This window comes from Pseudopipra pipra, chromosome 15 (assembly GCF_036250125.1).
Source record: "Pseudopipra pipra isolate bDixPip1 chromosome 15, bDixPip1.hap1, whole genome shotgun sequence".
Classification (NCBI taxonomy): Eukaryota; Metazoa; Chordata; class Aves; order Passeriformes; family Pipridae; genus Pseudopipra; species Pseudopipra pipra.
The window spans coordinates 4,327,368-4,349,134 of NC_087563.1; the positions used below are offsets into that span (position 1 = coordinate 4,327,368).

Below are 21,767 nucleotides of genomic sequence, written 5' to 3' on the forward strand. Positions count from 1 at the left end.
TTTCCCACTACCTAAAGACTATCAGAACCAAGATGCAAGTTAAAGGTTTGGTCAAGTTCAAAAGCTGTGGCAACCAAGGAATTTAGGATTTTTTAGTGACTCTGTGAAGACACTTGACCTGCATCTGCCTGGTCTGGCTGACCTGTAATGCTGATCACTGGAGCAGCAAGATCCCTGACACCTCACCAGGCACCAGACATGAACCTGAAGTGCATGAAGGAAGCACTGTCAGAAACCTGCTTCAAACCCCAGGGTGCCCTGGGAGCAGAAGGGTGTGATGCTGCTGCCTGGGGATGATTTGTACACTCTGGTCACAGTGATTTAACAGCAGAAAGCTGGGTCTCATCTGCCTGAGCAGAGATCCTTCAAGGTTTATGCACCCACTTGTATGAATGTATCCTGTGACATTCACTTGGAACAAAAGTTACTTGTACAACAGTAAAACCAGGGCTGGTTCTGCAACTGAAACTGTTTTGATACCTAAACAGAGCCAGTTTCCTGCGTAGTGAACATATATCTGGATAATGGGAAACATTGAAATTAATATCAATTATTGGCTGGGGGTCTTTTAGATGCTAAAAGGGAAAACCAATTACTTGTTTTATTACTTGCAATCAACAGCATTTCAACTGACTCCTCAACATGTTGCTTGAACACATCTAAGGCACTTTACCCACAGAAAGCTGGTGTGGTGTTTCAGCTCATACACAATGTGACAAATCCACTTGCTCCTACTGTTTGCAGAACTGAACATACAGAATATTGGAATGCAAGATTTAATGCATTGTAATAGCTTTAATTCTTTAAGGAATACTTTGGTGTCTATGTATTTTAAGCACATTAACTGTGATTAGACAGAATACAGAATAATTTGTGTGCATGCAAGTCGTGGTTGGGTGCTGCCATAGGTACAGGTATGTGGGTTTAGGATTCTCTTCACTCAAGCTTTAAAGTTACATTTTAGGTCATAAAAACATTTCTGCAAGTTGTGAACCACGGTGAGTTACTCCATCTTTATTTTGTCTCAGGCAGTGTCAGTATGATTTCATCCTCATGATCACAACAACACAAAGCTCAGAAAAGGAAAGGTCAAAAATCCCCCTGAATACCAAACTGGTGATAAACCCCCAAGGAAAAGAAAAGATCTTCAAAATAGGAATAGACAAGCAAAAAGACACTGTAAACATTTATGTTGCATGTCTGATTGTCGCCACTTAATTCATTCTTTGCCATGTACTTAATTCAAGGGACAATGTCACAAATCCTGGCATGAATCAAGGGTTTGTTATTAGCAGAAATGGTACTTCTGACATTTTAATGTGCAAGTTGAATTCCTCTGGGAATTCCCACAAGAAAAACCCCAGAGTAAGAATGCAGTAATTGTCAGAATCAGCATTTGTTCCTTGGCACAGTTTAAATAGGTCATTCAATGTTATTCCTTGTTACAGTTTTATGGAAGACATTTATAGGGCTTCAATAGATAGATCACTTTAAACATCATAAAACTTGTCTGTCACAAGATGTCATAAGCTGACACAAGTTAGGGATTAGCAAGTCTTTGAATAATGGTATTTTCTAAAAATGTATAAGTTAGTTAAGTCTTACTTCAAAAACACAACTCATGTTTCTGTGTGTTTTTCATACAGAAAAAAAAATAGAAGACTTACTGGCAACACTTTTCCTTCTTCATCACAAACACACATGATCACTTCCACATTCCTCTGAGTTGTCTTATTGTATTTATCAAAATCTCCATACAGCAGTGTAATATATATGTCATTTCTTATATCTCCTAAAAAACAAATCAAAAGGTTAAAAATCAATTAAAATGCTGTGAGAGCAAAGGGTCAACTGAACTTCACACAAGTATCTCCTTTTTTTGCAGTGAAACAGATAAAAATATATTATTTTCCATCTGAACATAATTTTTCAGTTTTCATTCTTAGCTAAAGAGAAACTACGACGTGATGACGAACGCAACAATAAGGAGCTCTCCGAGGGACTCGAAGCAATTCTCGTCCTGCCCCGACACCTGCTGGTGAGGTGCAGGATGATCCAGGAGGAATTTTCCCCAAATTCACAGCTCTCTTTCTAGAGGGAGCTTCGAGGTTTAATTTTCTCCTGTCAACGAATTCCTATGACTTTAAAAAGTATCGAAATTTTACTTAGGTTAGGAGGGAAAGGCTTAAGTTGTTTGTTTGTTTGTTTTTCAAAAAAAGAAGCACTGCAGAGAGAGGGATTTCAATTGGAAGATATCTTGTCATAAATAAAAAAAATAAAGATATTGTAAACTCGTATGTTTATTCTTAGCAAAGGACAGCGATAAGTTACAATAAAAACAAAGGTAATTAAAAATTGAAGTGACACCCACCATAATCTACTGGCAGGACATGAAAACAATGTACAAGGAGACAGGATTATCCCTCACTGTCTTGATTTTATTTTTTCTGTTTCAGTGCCAGCAAATATTTTCCAAGGATTTCACTGTTTTATATAAGCCTCTAATATTGGAACAATATTAGAGTGAATTCTAAAGAGCCTCTGAGTTACCCCTTACAGAACTAAGCAAGGCTGCAGCTGCTGCTCATTAAAAGAGGGAATGAGAGGAAAAAGTCCCTCCCTATTCCAGAACAAAGCACCTCCTACCTGGCATGATGATTTCAGGGAATCCCAGCTTTCTAGCAACAACAGTGGTTCTGTCCACCAGGTGTGGGTAGTCCTTTCTAGTCTGAATCACATCTCCAACCAGCATTTTCACAGTCACCCAGACACCTGTTAAGAGCAAAAAAAATAAAGGGGGGGGGGGAAAGATTGCATTTCTGGTAGGGAAAAAAATAACCTGTCTTCAAATGATTGCCTCTTCCACTTAGGAAAGCAAGGATAAGAATTCACTTTCCTCACTTCCTGTAGATGAAAGTAAAAGCCCTGCAATCCAAAAGTGCCTCTACTGGTTTAATCAGCCTCCAAGATTCTGCAACAAACTCAATGATTCTTCACTTCCAGCTTCAAAGCTGACCCACCACCATGGTGGTGCTACAGCTCTAACATAAACCAATTTTGTTTAAAAGGTAAACAATATAAAATGAAGTGTCACAAAAGCACCTTGTTATTTAGAAGAAAATAACAGAAATGCACTTTACCTTGTCCCCCACTGTCTCCTTTTGAAGCGGTGATTTTGCTTAGGAGGCTGTGTAAAAAATCATTCTCTGCCACCACCCTGCAGGAGAAACAACAATGTCTGTTAGGAATTAAGTGCTAAATAGATCAGACCAGAACATAAATGACAAACAGCCTCAGTCTTCTTTGCTGGACTGGACCCTCTTGTGATATGTTCTATAATTTCATTCTCTCTCCCTCAAGTTCCAGCCCACTCCCTTTCAGTTCTGTGCACACAGAAATGAAAAAGATCCAGTGACCAGCTAAGGATGGCATTTGGGGCCAGAGTGACCATGGGAACATCCTCACCAACCTGCCCCTCCAGCCCCCTTTACTCTCCCTGATAAACGGCTAGAGAAACGAACTTGGAATTTTTATCAGCTGCTTCTGAGCTTAGAAAGAAATTCTCACCCAACAAACATGTTGGATCAATTTGCAAACAAGAGAAATAATAAACCAGTGTGTCATAGCTGGGTCTTTCAGAATTAAATTTATCCTCCACAGCACAGGGCAGCAGTGCTAGGTGGGATGCACAAAGATCTCCCCAGTAAACACTGGAATCTCTGCATTGGATCTGTGAGCATCACAGTTTTAGGCAGCTGGTCTGGCATTTCTTTCGAAAATAATGTGTGACAATTCTATTACTTTTTGAAGGAAACCCATTTTTTTCTCAGATTTTTCTCAAATTCAACACAGAACCAAGCTCATAAATTAGTAGCTACCCTTGCTTGTAAAGGTTACTGTGGAGCAGGGGTAACTATTTGGCTTGGGTTTGTGAAATAGGATGTGGTACCAGCTGTCTGAAGGAGCACATTCATAGAATTATACATTTATTTAACATGCTGTGGAATCCCTGTCAAGTCCTAAATGCCTTTTCAAGTCATACTTAAATAATGAACATTGTTACAGCATAAAATTATTAAAAGGAAAACTTATTCTTCAACCATTTCAGGTTGTTGCAGCTAAAGAGACAGATAAATATTCTTGTGCTTATCAAAGAGAGATCTAGGAGTGTCTTACGGGTGAAAGGGGATGAAGTGCTGCTTTTCTTCATCACTCTCAGCTTTCCCTTTTATGATATCTGTGATATCCATGACTAGAGGAAGAAAAGAAAAATCATTAAAATATATGATAGCACTGCAAAATGGCTCTTTTTATCTATGAACGATGCTCTTGTTCCTCTTGAGAAATATGGATTTTCACTAGCAAGCAGTGCAGCCCAACAGGGGCAGATTTGTGGGGCAGAGCATTTAGTGCCAAGTCCACACTACAAACCTTGAGAAAAGGGAGAATTCAGACTAGTTTTGGAATACAGGTATGAGTGCATTGGTGATGCTTTGGGGACATAATCATGGGCTTGATTTCATTTGCAAGGAATTCTATCATTAAACTCTGGCACTGTGCTTTCATTTGCACTTAGCAGGAAGTTATATAGCCAGGAAATTAATAATAATATAATTAAAAATTAATAACAATTACTTGTATCATTGTGTACTTAATTACATACTTAATAACTGCATTATCATATAATTAATAATAAATAACTAATCAATAAAAATAGCAACATTAAATCCAAAAGCACATTTCTGACTTGAACTAAAACGTAGTTTTTAAGTCTTTATGGACTTAAAAAAAACCCAGAAGGTAGCTGATAGAGCTGGTTTGTGTTCTGAGGTATCTTGGTAGAGATTCCACATTCCAGGGCTGGCAAATATCCCTTGGGTCCTGCTTGAGCTCCAGCACAGGAGACATCAGGTACCTGCCACCCCAAAAGGCCTCCGGAGCCCTTGGGTGTATTTCTTGGAATTACTGTCCCTCAGATCCATCTTCCCAACTCGGACTATTTGACACACTAAATAAATTCTGTCTCTGCTCAAGTCTTTATTTCCGAGATCCTAAGGTACAAACAGAAAAGAATTGAAGTATTACTTGAGGAAAAACCAAGCTGTGACATTGAAACAGGACCTCCAGTAAGAAACTGAGTCTTAGAAATCAACAGGGAAAAAAAAACAACAACTAACAAAACCAAACCAAACAAAAACACCTCCAACGAACAAAACACTCTGAGCGCAAAGGATGAATTTGAAAGGATAAAATTTGAAGAAAATATAAGGTAAGATAAATACAGAAAATAGTAGCAATCAAGAGACACAGCAGATAAAAAATATCAAGTCATCAGCAAATCTAAGAGGCAAAAAATTCTTTTGAAGAAAGGCCACTGAAGAACTGGCACATTAAAGCATTCAGAGTCTTGCTCTGTTTCCAAGATTGTCTCTTGTTTCCTTCTTCCCCTTGTCCATTCTGCAGGAGTTCTGGCAGTGACCACAGAGAAGAGACAGTTGGATTTGCCAATATGAAGTAAACTGGAAAACACTTACTGTGAACACCACTTTCAGGTTGTTGAGCATATCAATCTCCTTTGGAAAGCCTCGGCTCCCCCACCTCACCAAGTAATTCTCACTGTTTGGAAGAGAAATATCTCATTGTCATGTGATTTAAAAATTCCTCCCTTACACGGTACAGAACAAAAGCTGCATAACAGGCACTCTGGGGTGATGGTTTAAATCTAATACCAGACTAAAAAGACAAGAAAAACACTGTACAAATATCATCACTAAGCTTGGAAAAAATAACTTGAACATAACACAAATTGACACTTTTTTTTTTTTTTTTTTTTTAGAAAACATCACCATTATCATAGTCTGTTTGGTGGAAATACTCAACAGAAACATAATCTGTCTTGGAATTTATAATTTTCTCTCTTTTTTTTCCACTCTTCCTCTTTCAGCACTTGACTCCAGGCACCACAATATTCCCCATCAAGAATAATCTCTTAAATTTGCAACAGGCTCAGGCTTCTCCAAACTTCTGCAATGTTCAATCCAGGATCAAAATATTTGGAAACCCAGAATCCTTGAGTAGAGCCAGCAACTAGTTTTGTCCACACCTCACTTTGCTTTTGGTTTTATCCCTTTTATTTCTATATTCCCTGCATTATTAGCACAGTGGTGATTATTTTACTTCCTCTGGGCTGGCTGCTTTTGCTGCTCTTCTCCAGTGAAAAGAGGAAAGTTTACCTGATAATTGTTGATTTCTGTGGGTCATAGAGTGACATAAAGAGTTCTGCATCCTCTCCAATCCGGCAGACAAAGTTCCTCACAAACACATAGAGGCTGTGGGTGGGGGATGAAGACATTCGGGAGTACGATGCATAGTCTGGCTGATCCTTGGACTACTCAGAAGGAGGAGAATCATTAGCTGGAGCCATGAATTAAAATGGTGGGATACTACAAGCAGTTTAACTGCTACACATCATAAAAAGTGAATCTCGAAAAATCGCAGGAAGTTTGGATTAAAATGCTTGTTTCCAGCAAATAAGAATTGCCCTTTGCGTTGCTCTCAAAGCTTTGCTTAATAAGGCAGACACGATGAGTAAATAGGGTTCTGACCCCTCACCAGGCTTCAGCAGGGGTTAACATCCCCTTCTGCAAGGAAGCTGGAGAGTCACCAGGTCAGAAGTGAAGAAATGACAGAGATATTGAAGATCCCACCTTCCTTCTCTGAGCCCTCCCTGCTCACAGGGAGATAAAAAGCTCAGACTTGGTTCTGGAAAACACTGAACCCAGACCAGGGGGGCACCCCATGTGCAAATAATGACAAAGTTAATGACAGAGATGCCTTAAATCACTTAGAGGACTTGGTAAGATCTTCCTTTGTATGGGATTGTAAACTTATTTCCCAGCAGGGCTCTCCTTTCAGAAATGGAACAGGGTTTATTTTATTGTTTTTTTCCAGGCAATACAATAGCTAAACTGTTTTTCTTCCCTTCTTCCTTCACCTCCAGGAACATTCCTATTTTGAGAATCTTAAATTTACTTTCACTGAAGAGAAAAGAGCCAGATTAAGTTTCACTCTTGTATATGAATATATTCAAAACCTTACCTCCCCCAGGCTGCTTTCAGTGGAACTACTCTTAAGTCCATTTCTCAAATTTTGGTAAAGTACTGTGCCTAAAATGCTTAACAGTGTTTTTGCTATGCTGCAGCAACTTACAACCCTTTAGGAGAGAGCAGGGAGTTGGACTTGATGTTCCTTATGATTTTTCCACCTTGAGATGTTCTATGACTCCCCCGTAAGTTCAGTTCTTCAGCCACCAGGCAATTACATAAAGGGGGAAACAATTTCACCACTTTTAAAGATGTCAGTACAGAGGCAAGCCTGTAAGTCTGAAAGAATTGATTTTGGACACAGCAAGATATAGCAGAAGGTCTGCAATCCACATCATGATGGGCCTTCGGTGTGCTGGAAGCACCAGCAAAATGAAATAAGTCTCTTTGAAGAGGAGACAAATTACATGCTGAGACCAAGACACAGCTGAGCAGGTTCACTGACTCGAAAATAGGCTCCTGAATTCTACCTATACCCCAAGAAGCAGCTACTTAACACTTGATGGCCTAAACCCATTGTTTGCCTCTATTTTTAAAGCAAGTCACCACAGTCTATTGCAGATCCCCAAGCTTAATTTTCCTTATATTGTCCTTATATTTTCCTTATAGTTCCTTATATATGTTAATTACATTTTGATGTGTGGGGAGCAACATTTGTTTAGTGACACTGTTGAGAACAACCCAAAAAGTTTTTTTGCAGTGGTTTGTCACGGGCGTTCTTGAAGTGTCATGACAACCCAACTGTTTTCTCTCAAGTGTTTTATTGCTTTTTTACAGTTTACTTTCTCATAAATGGAGAAAAGAACCAAAGAGGCTGAAAAATCCCTGAAGAGATTTAATGTAGAAAAAAGGTCCAGGGAGTGTAGTCACCTGCTTTGCAATTTAGAAGATGAAATTTATGCACTTGTCAGCTTTGCTCTGGCACACGAACTTCTGGTGTCCACAAGATTATGCTGAGTTCACCTCAGTGCCTCTTCAGTGAGCTTAAATTCAGCTTCATCAGACTAACTAGCAGGCAGCAACACTAGCAACCAACTAGTGCTGTCACAAGACCTCGTAAAACCAGCTGTGGTTACTCACAGTGTGCAGCTGAACTCCAAGTGTGTAACTACTCACGGTGCAATTCAGCCCACTGAGTAGTCCACAGGACTTCTCAGCTCCACAAATGGAAAGAGGAGATGTACTTCCATACAGAAATCCAAGAATGGATTTAGAACCAGCTCCAGACAGAGGCTTTCAGCCCAACCTACAGCCCAAATCCAGTGCACAAACACAACTAAATCAATCTGAGGCTTAGCTGTGTTCACACCACAGGAATATGAATCTACTCCTAAAGTCAGAGGCAAAAGTTTCCACCTTTTATGGCAGAAGGTTACATCCTTCAGCCCTCAGACTAGTTTTTGGGTTGGATTTTAGGAAAGGAAGCATTAAGTTTCCCACTCATTCCTACCATTTCCTCCTTGATTCGCTCAGTGATTTTATTAGTGGCCTCTTCATGGGCATGAAATAGGCTGATGACACTGGTTTTGTCTGGATCCAAGATATTCCCATCTTCATCTCTAACTATTAGGTCGAGCTCAAGGATTCTGTGAAAATACAAATAATGGTTGGGTAATTTCTCTCTCTATAAAGAAAGCTTAGAAATGTAACACACAAGGAGAGACTTGAAGTTTTAAAGTAATAAAGTCTAAATAAATGCAACTGTATTTCCCCGAAGAAAAATTTAACTAAACCAGATGATTTTGTTTTCAAGCTGTTGTACAGTATTTAGAAACTTATAATAATGTCACCAAAGCATTAAAAGGTAAAGCATTAAAACATAAAATAGGTTCACCCTGTTCAGTGACTTTAACAGTCCTCATCACTTTGCTTTTTAATGTACAACATTTGTAATTAAGACGTGCAGAATTTTCCTGTTACCTTCTGCTTTTATGTTGCTCTCTCACCCTCCCAGCCCTGTTACTTAACTCACTGCTGTGCTCTGTTCTGCCTTGTTCTCATACAAATAATGTCTTTATTCTCTCCACTCTTTTTCTTCCCTTCAACACTAAAACCTCAAGTCTTACCTCCATAGATCCTACATATCTTGTCCACTGTATCTTCATGTCAAGAGACAGCCTTTCATCCCTGTCTAGGTTCTCAATCCTCTGTCCCCCTCTAAAATTGGCCTTCTTTGTGCTGTACTGTACTTTTCCCAATTTTTGGAGTATTCTGGCTGCCCTTCTGCTGTTTGAAGCATTCTGTGTCAGAATATAAAATATCTGCACCACATTACGTGATAATCCACAACCTGATTTGGTGTTCAATCTCCTCTCCCTCAGAGAGGATTGTTGTTGCCCTTTATTCCTTCTCCACAGTTTGGCAAATTTCCTTCACACAACACAGCCCAAACCCCCCCTTCCAGGTGTTTACAAACACTAGCCAGCTTTCACTATTCCTCTGTGCAATCTCAATTTTAAACACCCCCTTGACCCCTACTGTTCCAAAGGAAGCAGTTCACAGTCTCATAACGTGGAAAGAAGAGTGTGGAAAAAAATCTGAAGGCAAATAAGTGTTAATCAGTTGTCTTAATCAAAGCTTTGACTGGAGTTTTTCCAAGCAAACCCTGTCTTGGAGTGACCATTCAGCTCCAGCCAGTGTAATAGGACACAGGATATCCCACAGTCTGTGTGAATAAAATCAATCAGAAATTTGCATCCAAATCACAGTGAACAAGTTCAGAGTTTCATAACATCTTGTGGTCATTGCTTATGTGTAGCCACAGGTACTTTGGAAGCTTTTAGAAGCTAAAAGAAGACTTTCAGCTGCACGGAGGCCTTCAGGCCACAACCACCACAGTCACTTAAAATAGCTAAGTAGAGTTTATAAGCAGATCCCATTGCCTGTAAAACCAATACTACAAAGATTTGTTTATCAAGTTCTAACTCTCTTCCTTTATCAGATGGTGGAACACCACCAGCAGCACTTTTTTTGTCAAAAAATATGTTGTGTTGTGGTGACCTTTCATTAGCAAGAAGGAGACAAGATGTTTTGTCAAATAACTATTCTGTCCCTGGTAGTTTCACTTCTATTATCAGAACCAGAATTCTGCCTGGAAATTCCCCAGTGGATTGGGTGTGGATGTGTGTGTTTGCAGACTTACCATGATCTGTCAGCACCACTTTTGAGGGTCACATAACACTGCAAAAATAGACTGTGTTTGTAAAGGGTGGACAAGTTTTCAGTCCTGAGCACACTGATGTTACGTGTATATAAAGGCCAGTTATCTGACATCAAATCTTAGCAATCAACAAGCTCATATATTTATAATTAACAAATAAATTAATACTTTGAAAAGGCACTTTATTATGAGAAACCTTACCACAGTATCCACTATCATGCCAGGAGTAAGAGGGAGAGGTTTGAAAAGGAAGATTCAACATGAATCAGATTTTTGAGTTACAAAACATGAAAACTTTGTCATCATCTCTTCGATGATGGGCTTTAAAATAAATCAGGTTTTCCAGAAGCAGCCTAGGCCACTTACCTGTTACCATAATCAATTTTGGAAGTGACTTTCTGTTTGAGTTCTTTGAGCTCATCTTTGGGCAAAGTCCCGGACAGGAGCTGTGAGCGCCACTCCATCAGGTCAAACATCATGGACTGCACCTGCTGGAACCTCTCCTTCTTGTTTGTCTGAGACAGAAGAGAAAAAAAGAAGTTTCAGGCTTCAAGTTGAAGTGCAACATTGGTCTTGAAAATTAAGTATGTCCCATATTTAATGCTAAATTATTGCAGGAAGCAGGTAAAGAGCCCGGCTTCCTTCCTCTTCTCATCCCACAAGCTGTTAAGGACAGAATCTCCCATGTGGCCATAAAGAAATGACATGAAATTTAAGCAGTTTGTATGGGGATGCTGTCATTTTTGTTTTATTTAATTGTGCTGTTTTAAGATTCTTGAAAAGTCTCATCAAGGGAAAACATCACAGAAGCAATTTACTTCTGTATGAGAGACTGATAAGATCATTTTGGGGACAACAACATTTGATTGTGGTATTAAGACATTTAAGAGAAAAATGAGAGAACACACAGAAGTCACTAAAGCAGTTTTAGTGTCGTTCACTGAAACAAGAAGGGTTTTCATTGTTGACTTTAACAAGAAGTGACACATTTCACAAGTGACATGTTTCAGAAAACTACACCATATTCAAGCTTTCCTTGATTCAACAGAAAAAAAAAGGAAAATCCAATGGCTGGGATCCTGGATCAGTCAGCACAATTCCTGAAACTGCCAATTGTTAATAGCTACATGCTCCCAGTAACCCTTGAACAACCTTTGTTGTAGCATTCCAAGAACATCACAAATCTTTTTCAAGTGCATCTTGGTTGTGCTTTATACTCCTACCTGGAAACTTTTCACCTCTACAAATCAAAATTATGAAAAATTTATCATGCCCAGGATACTCAAAGTTGACACAACTGCCATGAAGTTACAACACCCCTCAGCCTTTCCATTCACAGGATCACAGGATCATCAAGTTTGGAAGGGACCTCCAAGACCACCCAGTCCAACCCTGAACCCAGCACCACCACTGCCAGGTGGATGGTTGGACCAGATTTAAAGCCATTTAAAGACATTTCAAGCCACTGAAGAAAATGGTGATTATCTAAGCAGTGAGGAAGCAATTCCTTAAACCCACCCAGACCCTGTCCTGCATCAAGGAAAACACACAGATTTGGACACTATGCATAAATAGGACTGACTCTCAGGCCATGAACGGGGTGTAAAGTGTCCTACCACATAGAGCTGCTTCCAGATGCTTCCCCATTCCCAGAGAGTAGTGGTAACTTCTTGAACTAGAGGAATTTCAGCAGGTATTATGTTTTCTGTGTGTCTAGGAAAGAGAAGAAACCATAACACAAAGAGAGTCTGTGTTTCAAGGGTGTGCATTATAATTACTGTGGTTGGGCTTTATAAATGCCTTAAAACTCAGTCTCTAGCAGGCAAGACCCTTAATGTGATACAACAGATAAATTCAATACCTTTTCTTTTCAACAGTCGCTTCCTTGATGTGGATGAAGGATTTAGGAAATATTCCCTGTTGAAGGAAAAAAAAAAAATAAGTCCAAGAACATTTAAGTAACAGCCATGACTAGGAACATAAAAATCACATAAATGGTAATACCCCAATTAACTCTTGGCTATCTAGTTTTTTATTCAAAAAATGTTTTTTATTCAAATAAATGCATTCCTGTTTGACAGACAAATAATAGAAGTTTTGTCATGTCCTTCTCTGCAAATACAAAGTGCATAGGATTAACTTCATCTATAAGAAACACCACCTTCCACACTCTTCCCCCAGGAAACAGCACAATTAAATACAAGTCAACACCACACAATTTAAATTCATTAAAGAAACATTTTGTCACATGAATCTGCAAATCCCTTCTTGGTAGTTAAGCCAGGTTCTTCTTGGATTCTTCTCTGATCAACAGTTGACTTGTGGTACTTCAAGTCCCACAATAATTCAATAACATATGTGCTACTTTACAAAGCCTTTCTCTGAGTTGGATTTCAACTTCTATAGCCTTTTTATTTTAAGCACTGGATCTTAATCAAAACACAATCATGTCTTATCAATTCCACATTTTTTCATTAAGATTTAAGTTCAAAAGATTCCGTGAAGAAGCCAAGTAATAGAAGAAGGTCACACTAATACTAAATTTAGTGATATCTTGGTACATTAAATTAATAACACTTCTTAAAGAATTGATCTTGAAGCCCTTTAGCAATATTAGCAATTAGTTAAAAGGAAGTGATTGGTTCTGGTAAATATTTTCCCTTTTTAGTTTTTAGATTACATTTTAATCAATTAAAATAAAAATATTATGTAGAATAAATGGCAACAGTGTTTTGATTCAAAAGGAACATCAAAGGAGGAATGAAGACACAGGTGTGGTATTGGGGAGGCTGGTTTGTCACTCTGTCATGTCCACCCTCAAGTGTGGCAGAAAACCAGGTGATAGTCACTACCTTGGTCTGAAATACTGAAATACATTGAAATATTGTGCTGGGTCAAGAACTTGTGGTAATCTCCTTTATCACTACCCTGCTCTTGCCTTCTCTGGGGTGAGCTAGAAAGGGAAGCAAACATCCTGTGCAGGTGTGCTGGAGCTCATGGAATGGGAGAAACAACAGGGGGAAGTCTGGACATTGTTCATAATTCCCACAAACAATCCCTCATTCCTCTGTCTTGGAGGATGAGGAGTCACTGAGCAACGAAATGAAACAACAACTCAAGCACCTAATGCTTCCAAAAGGAAAGGAAATCTTTCAGCTATCACATATAGTTTGTAAACAGACACAAATGAGTTTCTCTAAGTTAATTGAAGTCATTTCTAATACCTACAGGCCACTGAATACAAAACAGAAAAAAAATAATGGACAATTTGAGAACTTCACACTACTCTGTTTTTTTTTTGGTTGGCATATTCTCTGTCCCTCTGCTCCCCAGATATCCCTTTTAAAGAGGCTGTGAAGGTTTTGTACATCCTTTTTCCAAGATACAGAGAAGCAACTTGCAGTAAACTGTTTTGCTGTAATACAGGCACGAGTCTCTAACTTCAAATGCCTTTGCATTGCTGCTCCCTAAAAAAACCTTGTGTTAAGAGCAAGCTACTAAAAAAAATGTTTTTCTTCTAGAAAAATTCATTTAAAACTAAGAAATAACTTTCTTGGTAGTTAACTCAGCAGTCATTATACTCAGGGTAAAAGCTATTCATCTGTGCCTTTCTATCTTTAAGTATGAGAATACTGAGGTTTTTTTAATTAATATGATTTTTGTACAGGAGAGATATTTAGGAATTTAAGCCTCATGCAAGTTGTTTATATTGTAAGTAGCCTAAAGAATCCTCAGAAAAAGTACAGAAACAAACACATCTAGCAGTAAATTTACTCAAAATTTAATTCAAATGGTGTCTGTTAACCTGAAGACACAGTAATTTCTTCTTCATTGATCTGCTTTTCTCCCAGTCCTCACTTCTATTTACCAAATGTGCAGGATGAATGTTGATCATTTTATTCATCTTGAAAGGAGAGAGAGTGGACAGAGCTGACTTGAGAGATCAGGATAGGACAATCTACTAAGAGAGAATAAAAAACCCACTTCAGGGGTTTTAAACTTGTTAAAAATAGTCCCATAGGGACGAACAGTGTGATCTTACCTCTGCTCCTTTGTATCTCACCAGGTAACCCTTGTACCAATCTAAAAGGAAGAAAGGTCACTTGGTATGACAACAAAACCAAGCATTAAAACACACACAATAAAGTCATGGGGTTTATTTCATGTGAGAAATATCTAGCATAATGTTTGTAAAAATTAAAGGTTACTTCATGCATACACAGATTAAAGTGAACACCAGAAAGCACATTAAGCATGACTGGAATTTTGGCAAATATGATTATATGGTCGACTTTCAAGTCTTGCATAGTAAGCACAGATAATCTCACACTGAATTTCACATCCCCACACTCACATTAAAAAGGTAGGATGAGTTGTTTTGCAGTGTAATATTTATCACAGACACTTAGATATCTACCTCAGCCAAGATGGCCCATGGGAATGGACAGCCCATGAAGCTCCTCTGATTGTGTTCTGGGTGGAGGATTAACTCAGTACAGCACAGGGTTGTTACATATCCATTTTCCTTGTATGTAATAAGACTTAAGCCACCTTTCTGCCATGAGGAATTACAGCTTTTAGACTCAGCTTGAATAAGCAGTTTCCTGGTGTACAGTTCAAGTTAGAACCTCAAGATAGTGCAGGACTGTTATTTGGTTTGTGCTCCATTCATAACCAGAAACCCCTCCTGGAAGGCAGGGGTGCTGTATTGCAGTAGTGGCAACTAAAACACCAAATCAGATTTTATTCCATCTATTCCACGGTTAAGTCACAATAAACTTCTACAAAAAACCATAAAATGCAGAGTTCAACCTTCCTGAATTACAGCAGAGGTTGTGACCACTGTGCACACACCCACCATGCAAGATCACCTCCACAGCAACACTGTTTAACTCTGTTAAATACTACATGTTTTCATCCCAAGCAGAGTATTTTAGGACTAAAAGCATACATTTTCTAATGATAATTTCATGAACAGTTATGATCTCTTCCCTACCACTTTTTCCCTCTCACCATTTCTAAGACAGCACAGGTATTTCAGCCATGCAACCAAAACATAAAAAAAAATAAAGCCCAAACAGTGCTGTCAGAAAGATGATGTTAAAAGTCACAGGAGGACGACTGACCTCAAAAAAAGACTCAGGACATATTTTTTTTCAGGTTTTTTTGCACTGGTATTCTTTCCCTCACTGTCTTTGTCAACAACGAAATTCCATCTTCCTTCTAAAACTGAATTATTTGCACATAGCCTCAGTTTGCAATCAGGTGTGTAAAATCTATTTCCTCCCATTTGCTGTGACAGCACACGTATGTTCTGTGCATATATTTTTTGCACCCAAAACCAACTAAAATAGGACATAAAATGAGCACAGGAAAAAACCTGTCACTGTTGGTTACTCCCCAGCTGCAGCTGGCAGCATATTTTTAAGATATCTGATAACAGATAAACTTCACTCACACAACGTGAAAGATTCCGCTTCTTCATTGGCAAACATATTTCATAAGATGAGTTCTCAAGGGCAGGGGATTCAGAAAAGACTTTATACAAAAAATAACCCCATGAGATCAGCACTCAACCCTCTGGGCTGACAACAAATGTACCACAGGGATCAGAAACCTTCAGTGCTGTTTCTGCAACTAACACGGAGCACGGGGCTGAGGAGGTTTCTGCTTTGCCCACGTGTTTTTTCCAGAGCCAAAATGCTGAGAATGGAGGCTTAAAGAATTCTGCAGACCTTGCATCTTTTAGGAGAGGCCGTGGATCATTGCTGGTGACTTTGAGAGATTCATCTGCTGCCTGTCTAAGGAGCGACATCAGCGTTTTCACTGCTGCTTAGAGATACTGAATTTTACAAGTAGAAGAAAAAACGTGCTCCAATGTATTGGAAATGTGGTTTCTCAGACGCTCCTCTCTCAAATTCTTTGTTGTTTCCATGCAGAGCTCTCTGCAGGGGAGTGGGCTGGGCTCAAACAGCTTCAGAGCCTTTGCAGCCCCGTGACCACAACGTACCAAGTGCCTTTCAACACCAGGCTGTGTCTGTGACTGTGTAATGCAGCAGCTGACCCTTCTCCTGAGCATAACTGCAGCTGGTAAGATACAACAGACCCACTGGATCAGCAGAAATAGGGTGAAGAAGATAATTTCACAATACATTTTGCAAAGCTTTAAGCACTTCGTAATTTTTTTTCTTGCTTTTTTTTAACCTGGTCGAGAACATCACTACATCATTACTGTTACAATGACACTTAGAGACACCTAACTGCTGTGAGTTAGGTATGCTAATAAAAACTTCAGTAGCTCTGGCACACCTAGAGAGCATTCAGTCAGATTGTGAAGGTATTGACTGTCTGTCATGAACGACTTGACTTGGACTTTTGCTGCTTTGCATATTCTGTAAGTTGGATGGTTCTCTGAAATGTTTCTATCATGCAGACCCTCATTTCTTTAACATACTAGATTTCCTTCTTATATAACAAGGGTGCTGAATGTGTCCTAGCAACAAATATTTAGTTTAGAGGCAAAAACTGTGCTCCATTAAAACTTAATGTCCCTTCCATCAGGTATGTTACAAAGCTGGCACAGACTTCACAAACTCTACGTTCACCTTGATGACTTCCTCATTTGGTAATGGCTTCCCAAAAAACCACATGTACTGTAATATGTCTAATTTTGGCTCTTCAAAAAAGAATAGGTTCTTTCTCAAAATAGATCACTACCACCACTAAAAATAAGAGTATTAGACAACTGCTGATGTAACAGAGGGAATTGCTGTGAAGTGAAAGGATTGTGTCATTCATGAAGGAACCTATAGTTGAAGGCAAGTGGCTTACCTTCACAGGACTCCAAGATATGGACCACATCACCAATCTGAAGAGGTAGTTGAGGTATTCCTGTGCCTTTGAAATTGTATATAGCTGAAAAATTAAAGGATGAAAATACTATGTCAATACAGCCATACACTACAATTAAACTGAAAACCAAACATGGTTACTAAGACTCTGATACTGGGATAAGCACACTATGATAGACAAGCAGAACCATAATTCCATCAAGAAGATCCATTTGTCACCATTATTTTGTCTCTTTGCTTGTGAGAATGGAAAGGTGGTGAAAACAAACAAAAAATAATCAACAAGCCCCACAGAAAACTCAGCAGGCATGTGGGAACAAGCTCTTCATCACCTGCTCTGCACAGGATTTAAGATGCAGGTCTTGAATAAATACACATTCACAGTGCTGGAGAATTGTTTGTCTACTGGCTCAAGGGATTTGAGCACAGAGTTTACAGAAATTTATGGCTACACTGATGAGAAAGGGCACAGAGTTGCCTATAGAAGCTGAATTTCCTGAACCCTTTCCTGGGTTTAGAGGCTTCAATTTAACATGAAACTGTTTCATAGTTCTCTGTATTCTCTGTATGACTCTGAAAAGAACACAGGAGCAGTGGATTTTAAGAGTGTTCTAATCAGCAGCTTATCTCTATGTGGTTAAGAAACAGCACTTTCAGAGAGAATTCAAGAAAATAAGCCTCCTTACCAGTTCTGATGTTCTAGGGCTACAGGATGTGGGCTGCTATGGTTACCATGTGCCTCTGTAATTTTTTTTTTTCTTCATGGGCTTGGTTATAAACTTGAACAACAGCATTAGAGAGTAGAAGTGGTTACTGGAGTTAAATCACACCAGGAAAGTATTAAAATATGCAGGTGAAACTCAAAGTTGTGCAGGTAGGAACAGGAACACTGGCACTGAACACGACCTGCTTGGGGCAGGAGAGGTGTTGGTCAGCAGAGCTCTGCCCTGCTCCTGCCAGTGTCCCAGTCCAGTCAAACTGGAAGGGTTTTGGACAGGGGAACACTGATTTATAAAGCAGAGCCCACCTTCAGTATGTTCCCCCATTCCTTTTTCTCCCTCCACCCAGGTTTCTAAAGCAGGATATTAAATCTCTGCTAGGCCAAAACGTACACTGGGGAAACATTTTATTTAAACATTTTACTTCAAATTGTGTTTAAAGGCTCCAATTAAATTGCCTTTCAGGAAAATGCCTAAGGTAGGAGTGTAGAGCTGAATAGATTCATCCTCATCACTTTACATGTATTCCATAAATTATGGTTCCTGGGTTTTTTATATTTGCTATATTTCTGGAACAGAAATTAGAAGGAATCTCAGATGTAAGAGGCTTACTGGACTTACTGGTTCTTAATTTTTTTTTTTTTTAAACATGAAGAGACGTTCCCAGCTGTTCCTCCTCCTGAGTGGATAGAGCAGGGCTTGAACAATTCAACACAAGGGGAGGGGAAAATAAAGAATAACTTTGAAGTGAGGCTCTGCTCTCCAGATTCAGCCATTTATTCAAGAGAATCTTGAAGACACTCCCTCAGTGATGCTCAGAGAACTGCACACAAAATTGAAATTAAATAGTAGATGTGTGTATAGTACATGGGTAGTTACATTCTGAGTGGTTTCTTTTCAAGAAGTGAAAGATGGCCAAACCCCTGCTAAGTTACCATGACATTTAAAGACATTTCCACCGAGGTGTTTGGGAGATGTGGGGGATGTGTGTGCTCTTACTTTTTGCCTGAAATGTTCATGCAAATTTAGGTTACTGCTGACTACCACATTTTAGATTTCAAAATATTCACTGCTCTACTCAGCTGTAGCTGTCTCAAAACGTAGATTCAAATTACTGAGTCATATATTTGTGTTGCATTTTGGTTTTGCTCCCTTAAAAGCTTCATTTACCAGCCACGAATATATTGAAAAGCGCAGCAACAAACTGACAAAGGAAGTGGCTGCAGCAGCTTAGACTTTTCTAAATGAGTAAGTGGAAACTTAACAAGAGAGATTTTACTGTAGAGCTTGGATTGTTTGGCAGGATGAGTTTAACAAATCTCTTTACAAAGTTTTAAGCTATAGACCTACCCAGGCATTTTGTGACAAGAAACTGTGATAAGCTTCCACATACCATTGCAAAAAACTCTAAACAGACAACTTAATACCATCAGCTATGTCTGTACATCCTATCTACAGCTTAATTATCATACCTGCTAATTTTTGATTATTAACTGTGCATGAAAATTTGAGTCTTATATCCAGTAATGTTTTCTGTCAGCTGTAAGTGATGTCATTTCCCTTACAAACTGGGACCCTCCTATATTTGGGAGTATCCCCTCAGAGTTCACCAGCCACGAGAAGGGTTCCCTTTCCTCCACCCTCTGTGGAGAGGTTGTGCATGGAGATCCTCAGGGTTGTGTGTGCATGGTGTACAAACACAGATTTAACTCATTTTGCTCCTCAAAAATATGAAAACCCAGCAGGGAATTAAGATCTTTTTGGTGGGGTACCCACCACAGGTTGTTGGCTTTTTAAAAGTAAACTCTCCATGCAGTAGAAATAAAATCTGTCTGAAGAACTTTCCTACCTCTCCCCTCCCTGGCATCCTCTATCCCAACCATAAATACATTGTGAGTCAGGATCCCCAAGGCACAGGAGGTTGTTCAAAGACCCCAGCATTTATTCTAAATCCCAACAGTGATTACTGACCTCAGGACCAGCTGATGTCATGGCAATAAGATTAGTGGGGGAGCTTTGGCTGGCAGATGCCCTCCCCAGCAGGCAGCACCAGGGCAAGGTGTTCCCATGAGCAGGGAATCTGCACACAGGCACTGTCAGACTCTCCCAGAAAGGGGCAGAGAATGCTCTGAACTCCTGTGCTCCTAAAGAGGGACTTTACACTTTGTTGAGAACACAGTAAATTTCCCCCGAATGAGCAAATAAAAACTGTCTTTTTAGAGCTCACCACAACCTAGGTGGTAATTTTATAGCACACACATGACAGAAAACAAACAAACAAACAGCCCAATGAAAAACTCCCTTCGATTCCAGGCTTGAGCTCCCTGAGGAGAGGAGCTGAAGAGCAAAAGTACCAGGTCAAGCTGCTGACATGGACAGCTCTCCAAATTGACCTCTGCTCCAGCACAAGTGGGCTTAGAATTGTACCTCAGGAAGAAGGGAACAATTCCCATCTATGGCAGAATGTCCAAAAATTCCTTTCTTGTCCAGCCAAACAGGACCTGCTGTAAGGACAGTGATTGTGCATCACCCTCACCCCCAGAGCTGGAGCAAAGACATCTCCCAGTGTCCATCCCAGGGGCAAAAAGTGAGGATGAGGGCTGAAGAAAACTTCTATTTCCATTTAATTCCTGCTTATCTCTTAAAGGCAGACCTGCTGGATATGATATACACATTCCCCCACCCATATATAGATGTGGATGCTCTTCAATACACGTGGGGCTGTGGAGCTGTTTCATTACACCACGCAGGGATTGGGCACGTTTTCCAGAGCAGAGCAATGAAAATCTCTAAAGAACACTTCACTCAATATTCCAAGATACAAAATAAATCAAAACAGTCACACTGTTAAGGTTCTTATAAAAAAATAAATTCAGCAATAGTTAATATTTTGTAATTGAAATTTTATGTCCTCCTCAATTTAGAAAAAGACAAGCAGAACAACAACAACAACAACAAATCATCATCCTTTGTACCTTGTTTGGGAACATTCACACACAAAACACTCTAGAAAAATCACAGTGATCCAGGTAACAGAATTTCTCCCTCAAAAAGATAGATTTCTTCAATATTCACTTGCTTTAAGCCCCCATGTTCTGGCTATTTATATGATTAGCCTGTAAGCTACTGCAAGATGGGAAGGGTAAGCAAGGAAAATCCCACAGACATGCAACACCAAAACCATTTGTTATCCTAATAATCTTACCTGTCTTTCCTGCCTGTTTTCCCTTCATGTGCAGTCCCTGCTCTGCCCTTTATAAGAAATACAAGCACTACCTTGTTTCATTTTGAGACTCATCTTTTAGTAAAAATCCATGTTTCCAGTTGGTTTCCTTGGCTACCTTCCACTTGAACTGAATTTGATAAAAATTCCTGAAGTATTGCTGAGCCAGCTCCTAATTTCACTTTTCTGTAACAGGGGGACTATTAGGTATGATTTGGATGTAATAACTAACGAAGTGTTTTGCATATTCAAACAATTTCTAATTAAGAGCCTCAGCAAGAATCCTGTTCTGTTTTATTTTTTAAATAAATATTTTTTAAAGCTCCACTTTTATGAGTAGTAAACTATTCATAAAAGATCAATTCTTTATGTTCAGTTGCCACTTTTTTCTCATGAAATCAGGGTGAAATCACTCAGCAAGGCCACTGACAAACCTTATGTGAAAAATATCACGCAGTCCCAACAGGATTTCTTAACTTCTGGAAAGATATCTATAAAATTTATGTTCCAGTGCTCTGAATTAAAAATCCCCCCCTTAGATCTCACAGAGCAAATGTGAACATGAGCACAGTTCTGATGGATATTTCACAGGTACCAAACCTCAGGGTGGGGGAGAGGCTGATTTCATTTATTGAAAATCCAAGGGGAACTCTTCAGTTCCCAGGCAACAAACTGTTATCTCAGACAACAGTTGAACACAGATTTCCTCAC

At 39.3% G+C, this 21,767-nt stretch overlaps 1 protein-coding gene across 1 annotated transcript in view; it reads right to left on the reverse strand.

The window, feature by feature from the left end:
- The window catches only part of DOCK2 (dedicator of cytokinesis 2), a 164,253-nt gene that overhangs the window by 139,340 nt on the left and 3,146 nt on the right, over window positions 1-21,767 (reverse strand). The window contains exons 2-14 of the mRNA XM_064671560.1: window positions 17,095-17,178; window positions 14,306-14,346; window positions 12,125-12,180; window positions 11,880-11,976; window positions 10,630-10,778; window positions 8,554-8,689; window positions 6,234-6,388; window positions 5,535-5,616; window positions 4,916-5,051; window positions 4,177-4,252; window positions 3,141-3,217; window positions 2,647-2,772; window positions 1,668-1,792 (exon numbers count right to left, since the gene is read on the reverse strand). Coding sequence (XP_064527630.1) covers window positions 1,668-1,792; window positions 2,647-2,772; window positions 3,141-3,217; window positions 4,177-4,252; window positions 4,916-5,051; window positions 5,535-5,616; window positions 6,234-6,388; window positions 8,554-8,689; window positions 10,630-10,778; window positions 11,880-11,976; window positions 12,125-12,180; window positions 14,306-14,346; window positions 17,095-17,178 — 1,340 coding nt within the window. The remainder of the gene's footprint in view (window positions 1-1,667; window positions 1,793-2,646; window positions 2,773-3,140; window positions 3,218-4,176; window positions 4,253-4,915; window positions 5,052-5,534; window positions 5,617-6,233; window positions 6,389-8,553; window positions 8,690-10,629; window positions 10,779-11,879; window positions 11,977-12,124; window positions 12,181-14,305; window positions 14,347-17,094; window positions 17,179-21,767) is intronic.